At 41.6% G+C, this 9,049-nt stretch overlaps 1 protein-coding gene across 11 annotated transcripts in view; it reads left to right on the top strand.

The window, feature by feature from the left end:
* The window catches only part of mpp7a (MAGUK p55 scaffold protein 7a), a 243,614-nt gene that overhangs the window by 215,785 nt on the left and 18,780 nt on the right, over nt 1–9,049 (top strand). For all 11 annotated transcript variants that reach the window (XM_020621347.1, XM_020621346.1, XM_020621354.1 and 8 more), the window contains 3 exons: nt 2,382–2,462; nt 5,233–5,326; nt 8,667–8,775. In XM_020621347.1, the coding sequence (XP_020477003.1) occupies nt 2,382–2,462; nt 5,233–5,326; nt 8,667–8,775 (284 nt within the window). The remainder of the gene's footprint in view (nt 1–2,381; nt 2,463–5,232; nt 5,327–8,666; nt 8,776–9,049) is intronic.

The following is a 9,049-nucleotide window of genomic DNA, read 5'->3' as shown; positions in this document are numbered from 1 at the left end:
TGTCCTTCTAGGTTCCTTCCCTTAACACCAAACCTGCCCATCACCTCCTCATCACCTTTGTTCCCCTCACCAAGTCTGCTCCAATCACCACTCTCTCCCCTCTGGGAATACTCTCCATCACCTCTTCTAACTCACACCCTTCTTGTGGAGCATAACCACTGACTACATTCAACATTATTCCTTCAATTTCCAACTGATCAATTTAACAACGACCACCACCAGTGTTGTTGACCTTCAATTTCAAACTGATCACCCTGTCTGACACCCTTTTCACCTCTAAAACGTTCCTCAGGAGCTCCTGCTTCAGGATCAGTCCTACCCCATTTCTCTTTCTGTCCACACCATAATAAAACAGTCTGCATCCCCCCCTCCAATGCTACACGCTTTGCTACCCTTCCACCTGGTCTCCTGCACACACAGTATATCTACCTTCCTTCTCTCCATCATGTCCGCCAGCTCTCTACCTTTCCCTGTCATTGTGCCAACGTTAAGAGTCCCTATTCTCAGACCTATACTCCTGCCTTTCCTCTTCCCTCTCTGTCTACGAATCCTTCTACCTCCTGTCCTCCTTCTTTGACCAACAGTAGTCCAATTTCCGCCAGCACCCTGTAGGTCAACAGCACTGGTGGTGGTCGTTGTTAACCTTGGCCTCGACTGATCCAATATGGAATTCGCACGGATGATTCGTATGTTTAAATTTGGCATGTTTTTACGCTGGATGCCTTTCCTGACGCAACCCTCTCTATTTATCCGGGCTTGGTACCGGCACAGAAGTCACTGGCTTGCAACCCCTGTGGCTAGATTGAGCAGAGTTTTTTAAAATCTTAAAAATCAACCATGATAATGACTGGGGCTTAGGACTACACATTTCTAATAGAAAGCCTACACTGCAAACTGGGGTTGTCAAGTAGTTTTAGAGGTGCTATCAGGCATGGGAAGTATTTTTGGAGACTGACTCCTGCTAAAGGCTTCTCCCTCTCCTGCATTTGACCACTCTTTCATTTAAAATGTCTTTTTTGATTCCCCCCTTTTGCTGCAAGTGCACAACTAAATTTCTATATTTTTCCTAAAATATGTTGACAGTATTTAAATGTGGATGCATGATAACTCTGTTAAAATGTGCTTATAGTTGCCATACATGTCATTTGTAAAGCCTGGATTTAGGCAAGGCGGGGCAAATTGATTTATATAACACATTTTTATGCACAAAGGCAAATCAAAGTGCTTAGCACATAGCACAAAAATATAAAATGCATAGAAAATGCACACAAATAGCTACCAAATGTAAATGCATTCATAGATAAAACAAAATGTAAATTAGATTAAAACATTAAATGCAAATTAAAAGTGACAGTTACATCATAGCACAAAGTAACAACTTGTAGAGTACTTTTAGGATAACTGTGGCAGGAGTTACTAAGACTATTAAAGGATAAGGCCAGTCATTTTCTATATTAACAGTACTTTCAGCTGTCACCATACAGAGACTAAAACCAACAATGAATTGCCGCTACTTACTGTTAATGTCTGTCTCTGTCAGTCCTGAATTAGCTTCTTCATTTGTGCCACAGACCTCCACTGATGTTGAGAAACACATCTCTCCACTGGGTGATATGTTTTCTCTTTACAAAACACAAGACCATAAGGGACTCAGAACAGCCATAACATTTTATAGGATCTGAAGTAAGCAAGAGTCAAATGTCCATGCACTAACGCTGTGGATATTTTTACCAAGTATTATGGTCAGTGAGTTTCAGAATGAGTAAACCTATCAATAAGTGCAGCAGTGTGTCTCCCTTGATGTGTTTTAATGTGATGTGTTAATAATTTTTGATCAACAATGGACATCTATGCAGACATATAGCATAAATCGGGCTGTATATTTTTATCCAAGCCCAATCTGTGTGTAGCATCGAAACCCGCCCCGAGCCCCGACGCAGTTGAGTTTGTGCGGTATATTCCCCCTTGTCATTAAACAAAGCAGACAGTGCTCTGGCTGTCTAACCTAAAGTTTGACCTACGTGTCCAAACTTGACCCAGAACAGAGCATGATATCCAAAATTTAGGTCTGAACCCAGCCCAAACCCTCGAGCGTCGACAGATTCCATCAGGATTGGTTCTGGGTATGCACGCTGTACACAGATGAATAAACTAATCCAGAACTGGCAGACATTAGCAGTGAGTGGATGTGACTTGTTGGCTTTTGTCTCTGAAAGGGGATAGTGGAAGATACTGTTAATATAAAAAATGACGGCTATTTAGATCAGATGAAGAAGGGAAGACATTCAACATGGCATCATGTTCCTGTGGCCTGATTGGTGAAGTGCTGATAGATTGTGTGCCTTGCGCTATTTTCACAGTGTGTTTTTGTGTTTGTGTAGGACCTCCAGGTGTTGGCTTGAATGAGCTTAAGAAGAAACTATTGATCTCCGACCCTCAACACTTCAGTGTGACCATCCCACGTAAGTTCACTCATCTCACTGAGGTTGGTTAAAGCCTGTTTGTGCGTATGTCTGTTGTCAGCCTCAGTATTGCCTGAGCCTCTTCCAGTAGTATCCATTTGTCTTCTGGTCTTTCCTCTCTGCATATTTCTGTGTGTATATGTCTTTTGTGTGAATATGTCTGTTTTATACATAGTGTCTACCATAACCATTTTACCAGAGCACAGTTTTAGATCTTCCATTTACTGGCAAATAGATTTTAAGTGGACTTGAAGACACTATTTGACTTTTGCCACATGCATCCCCAGTTTGCCTGCTCGCTGTCTCTCTCTCTCTCTCTCTCTCTCTCTCTCTCTGTTGTTTCCTGTCATCTCTTTTTTAGTGTGCTGCAACAGTGGCAAAAAAAATTTCACAAAAATGCAAAATGCTAAAAGAAAACATTTTCTTCAAAATGTTAAATAGAGCACATTTTGCATAAAATATACAAATTTAAATTTCAATCTGCATGCACATTGCTGTTCTCAGGAGGACTGAGCCTCCTCAGATGCTGAGTAGCTGACACTACTGACATGTGGATAACATGCTTGCTTCTCTGCTCTTCTGAATCCATTGGTGCACTAGAAGCCTTTTTTTACATCTGCCCACCAAGACAAACACATTGGAAACACATTCTCAGTGAAATATACGTGCACAAGATGCCTGATCAGATTCCAACTACATACCACTCCGGTGCTACCTGTGAGTTTTTAGCAACAAATCAAAATAATTGCTTTTGGAGGCAGATGTTGAGCTTACTTATTCTAGTAAGGTTTCACAGTGTGTGAGAGTGCTTGTGTTGTTCGAGTGATGAAGGTCCAGTCTGAGACAGTCCTGGGCAGTTGGTTCTTCTCCTGTGTAATTGTCAGCTTTTCACAGTCTGCATGACAAGCTCAGAGTGATGGAGGAAACAGTGTTTTTCTACCCCTGAGAATGTGCCATTCCACTGCTTCATGAATTGGCATTGAGTTTCTTTCTTTCTCAATTTGTTTCTCACTTTCATTGTTTTTCTGTTTCTTTCCCTCACTGATTTTACCCTTTTATGGACCCAATGACAGCCTGCCACAGTTTTGACTACCATCCAGCCTTGCTGCAAACACCTGGCTCTCCTCTTTTTTCTAGCATTTTTTGTTTTGTTTTGTTTTGTTTTTTGCACTTCTGAGATGTCCCAAAGCCAGCATAGTGGGACAAATAAATCTTTTTGATTTATGCATTTAAGCAGGGCAGTGGCAATAGTAATTGCGTAGTTACCATCTGGGTCTTGGAAGGACACTGCAACACAAGTTTTAATTGCCATTTTTGTTAAATGCCGTGTGGCATAATGGATGTTTCGCAGTTGGAGTCTGACATTTGAAATGTCCCTCATATTAAAATCCCATCGGTGGAGTGTTTTTTCCACAAGCGCTGCTAATTGTTCCCAAATGTAACCTGGAACACTGTGTTTAATAGAGCCCAGACAATCTGATTCTGACGCATATAGAAGACATATGGCACAAGTCCTGGGCTCTCATTTTGAGGAAAGAGGCTCGGAAAGTATCTCATCTCCTTCTTTCTTAATGTTTGTTTGCAGCCAAAAGACACATGGATGTGTTTGACACTTGTCATTGTTTCAGATTAAGCCTGAAAGTGTTACCGCTTTTTGTTAATTTGAAAACCAGAGTTTGGGAGACCACTGGTTTGGGGCCCTCTGCCCCCTCTCTTTTTCTCTCCTTGTCCATGTAAAATGTAAATCAGCCATCTGAGAAGCAAAAACAGCATTGCAATAAATCATTAAAGTAGAGGGTTAAACATTTTAATTTCAATCCCAGTTTACAGATATTTTCCATTATTTTGGGATGAAGGGATGCCCATTCTTGTGATGTTCTGTAATTATTTTCAGTGCCACAAAATAGATGCCAAGATAACACACAGTAGATGGTGTTGGTCTAACTACCGAGAGGCTGTTTGGCACTGCATCCTACATGTTTCTGAATGGGGAGGTATAAGTATATGCTATTTTATGACAAAACTGTTCTGACCTTCTCCATGTGTTTTCCTGCTGTTGTCTTGACCTGAAGACAGAAAGTCATAGATCTTCTTCAGCGTCTTCTCCACCAGGGTTAGATGTATGGCTGTCTTTTCTTTTCAAGCAAGTGACACAGTGCATAACTCACACCATTGGTTTTCCATGAGAACTATAGATCAGTCTGGATCATGTAAAGGAAAGCCATGGGTCCACTACAAGGGCACAGTGTAACACATGCTGATGAAAAGAAAGACTCAGAGAAGGCCGAAGCAGAATGTGGCAGTTTTAGTTGCAGGTGATAAAAGTTTAATAGTTTGTTTTGGAGTTGTTCGGAGTGTCCGAGTCGACCCCTTGACCTATACAAAATCCACCAGTACTGCCTGCTCATGTTTTCACCAGCCATTTTACAGAAAGGCATTCTGATCTGTAGCCAAGTGAATGTGAAGACCTGATGTTAATGAGACCTTCCAAACTCACTTACCTTAGAGCAGCTAACCCTACAGCTTCTGTTCATACAGGCACTGCACCCACATTACAAGAGACAAATTTAGACACAGTAAACCTTTGCTGAATGTCAGCTAAGTGTCTGAGTTTAGTGCAACTGCTTGTGTATTTTATAGTGCTATTACACAGAAATATGCATAGGGCTGGCATAGCCCAGGACTCTGTGTTTGAGACTTCCAGCCATCTTAATAAGGGTCAGACAGTCTGAGATCAGTGTAATCACTCCCTTTTTTCTCTCTCTTTCAGACACCAGTCGGGCCAAGAGGAACCAGGAGAGCGATGGTGTGGAGTATCACTTCATCTCCAAACATCTTTTTGAGACAGATATCCACAACAACAAGTAGGCACAACTGATATATGCAAAGAAAACAGACTCAACACAGTGCAGCACTTATATTCTAATGTAGACATGCATTAAAAATATTAATTGGTTATTTAGAAGCCTAAACATGGTGGCACAGTGGTTATCCCTGTCACCTCACAGCAAGAAGGTTCAAGCCTGGGCCGACCCTGTGTCGAGTCTGCATGTTCACCCTGTGCCTGTGTAGGCTTTGTCTGAGTACCCCCCGGCTTTCTCCCACAGTCCAAAGACATGCAGCTTAGGTTGATTGGCAACTCTAAATTGCCCGTAGGAATGAGTGTTAGTGTGTGTGGTTGTGTGTCAGCCCTGTGATAGACTGGTGACCTCTCCAGGGTGGACCACGCCTCTCACCCAATTTCAGCTGGGATTGGCTCCAGCCCCCCCACGACCCTTGTTAGGATAAGTGGTATAGCTAATGGATGGATAAAAGTGTAAAAACTGCATGTGCTGCATTTGAGGCACAATAAAATTCTGATGGTTATTTTCCCAAAGTACAAGTATTTAATTTACTTATTTACTTTTTTATTGAGCCCAGTTCATTTAAAACAAGTGTAAAATAGAGCAGAGAAATTAGTAGAAAAATTAGAGTAGATCTAGTTTAAAGATTTATTTATTTTTGTTCTTAAGTATAGTTTGTTGTCACATATACTGTACAATTTTTTTTTTTTTTTTTTTTGCTGTGTAGTAATTTTCACTTAAGTTCCGATTAGGCTGTGAGGTTGATTTCAGTTCCCTTAACTGCTAATAGTTTTGTAGTATGTCATAGTATGAGAAGAAAAAGGGGTTTTATTTTCCAAGAACAAAACTGTCTTTATCACAATGACCGTATTACTGCTGAGGCTGCACCTATCCGCCTGTCACTGTCCAGCTCAATGTTACCCTCGGGCGAGAACAAGACCCTGAGATACTTAAACTCTTTTGCTTAGGGCAGCAACTCACTCCCAACCCAGAGGGAGCATTCCACAATCTTCCAGCAGAGAACCATGGCCTCAAACTTGGAGGTACTGACTCTCAACCCAGCTGCTTCACACTCAGCTGTAAACTGCTCCCATGTGTGTTAGAGGTCACCACCTGATGAAGCCAACATTGCCAAATCATCTGTGAAAAGCAGACAAGCAGTTCTGAGGTCCCCAAACCAGGCACGCTTCTGCCCTTGGCTATGCCTCGAGATCCTGTCAGTGAAAATCATGATCAGAAACGAATGGCAATCCTGGCATAGGACAGCACCCACTGGAAATGTGGTTGACTCCTTGCCAAGGATACAGCTACTACTGTTACTCCACTTCAGGGCCTATCAGGGCCTGATGCCTCGTACTAACAGGCCTGATACCCCATTCCCTGCAGTACCCTCCACAAGACCCCCTCACAGACCCAATCATAGACCTTCTTCAAGTCGAAAAAGTAATTGCCAACATTACAAAACACAAGATATTCATTTTAAAATGATTTAAAACCAAGACAAGCATCCAATCCTGAGTTTGATCAGCTGGAACTAATTTTGTTTGCAGTCCCAGCTGTTTTTAAAAAATGTTTTCTTGATTAATGATCTAAACTATTGATTGGTTATCATAGTTATTGTCAGATTTTTACTTCAGCTAATAAATTAATGCACCAATATTCAGTGTTAATTACATTTCAAAGGGATAACATGTATTCCAATCACATGCATATATTGCATAATGGATTGTATGAAATTTCAAAGTTTAATGGAAATCCATATATATAATATGTGAGATTTGAGACCACTCACACATTTCAATCTCTGTTCTCACTGCCTCACCACTTAAGGCAGTGGAGCAATGAAAACAGCAGTCTGACTTGCCCAGTACTTGCTGCCACTGTTCAAACACAGCCTCCGTGCTGCCGTCTGGTGTCTCTGTAACCAAGTGTGAGCCGGTGTTGACAGGGCCGGGCCCTGTTTTGGTTTCAGACCTCCAGACACTGGCCCCAAGGTTTCCTGTATCTCTGTCCTCCTTTCCTTAGACATGCGTTCTGAATCTAGCCACACCATGGCGTACCTTGGTATTTGTGGCCAGCAAATTGAAATGCAAGTTGTAATAGTCATAAGAATGATTGATGCCTTTCTCCTGGTCCTTGGGTGCATATATGTCACAGAGGGAAGCCTGTGGTGGTGAGTCCATATAGGGTGTCAGAGCATGCAGAGAGCAGAAGGGAGAGGAAGGATTGTATATTTAGGCCATGTTGTGGTGTAGGTTGAGGCATGCAATGTTTCTGAGGGAGTCGGAGGGGTGAGTGACAGAACTGTGATGTGGGGTGGATGCGTGGGACTTCACTCTGAAATTACAAGGCAGCACTGTGGACAAGTAGTGAGATGAACTTGTTTGTGTTATGTCTTATTGCATGCAGAAGACACAATGCACTCTGTGCAAAAATAAATAGCTAAATTTGTGTTTAGCTTGAACAACTTTCCCAAGGGAAGCCCAGTTTTATGTTAAAATGGCAACGGCCTGCTTTACTCTGATCTGTAAACCTTCTGTACTCTAACAACAAACAGTACCAAATGCTGTAAGGTGGGAACATGGGCTACTGTAAGGTCATAAATGAATTTCCCATAACTAAATATGGGCTTTGCAAAAATGAAAACCTTAGTAAAACTTTGTTGCCTAGACAATTACCAAAGCTGTTTTTTTTACATGGCACCGGTTGCACTGAGACAGTCACTTTGTCCAGACACTCCTCATGAGCAAACTGTGAGCGTACCACACCATTCCATTAGCTTTAAATTCTTTCCACGTTGCTAGTCTGCTCGCTGCCTTTTTTGTCTTGTTTTCAGCTAAAATCACACTGGTTCCTTTATATTTCACGACATCTGTTTGGTGTGTAAATAGTAAGATTATCTGGTGGAAAAGATTTTGCATGCTCGTGTTTATGCATTTGCTTGCTAGGCTAAAATACTGGTGGATTATCACAGGGAAGGTTTTGGCATCAGGGGCTTTGTGGTCTTTCTGGAATAAACAGGTGTTACTGATTGAAAGGATAGCGTAGGAGTTTATATAAAAACATGGTTGGCCAAAGTATTTGGTTTTTACGTTCTGTTAAAAATGCTGTCTTCAAATCTGCCAATGGTTTACCAACATTAATCCTCCTGTCTATATGAATTTGTGGGGTTTTTATACATCATTATTTCTGAGAAGAATCTCAAAAGTGTGCTGACACAGCCGACCACTTTAGGACAAGATCCTAGTGTTGCTCTCAAGACATATTAATGTTGTATTACATACCAATTCCTACACAGATTAATCAAAAATGGTGTTTTCTTGATCAGTAATGCTTCACTCTTTTTCATCTTATCTCTCAGGTTCATTGAATACGGCGAGTACAAAGGGAATTACTATGGGACAAGTCTAGACTCCATACGCTCCATCCTCTCCAAGAACAAAGTGTGCTTATTTGATGTCCAGCCTCAAGTGAGTGACACAGATCCTTCCTCTGTGTCTCATCATATCACCATACATCACTCCCCTGGTTTTTTTTTGTTTGTTTGTTTGTGTGTTTTGTTTTGCCCTTTGCCTCATCTGGGGCCTATTTCAAGAAGGCGGTTTAACAAACTCAGAGTTCAAACCTGAACTCTGAGTTGACTTACTCAGAGTTGGAAAACTCGGAGTTTTCGGTTTCAGAACAGCTGAAAAGAGTTGGTTTAATCAACTCTGAGTTGTCTGACTCAGAGTTAGGCGCGTGCCA

The sequence above is a fragment of the Monopterus albus genome, unplaced genomic scaffold (genome assembly GCF_001952655.1).
Source record: "Monopterus albus unplaced genomic scaffold, M_albus_1.0 scaffold258.1, whole genome shotgun sequence".
Lineage (NCBI taxonomy): Eukaryota > Metazoa > Chordata > Actinopteri > Synbranchiformes > Synbranchidae > Monopterus > Monopterus albus.
This window is presented reverse-complemented; position numbering and strand designations above follow the sequence as displayed.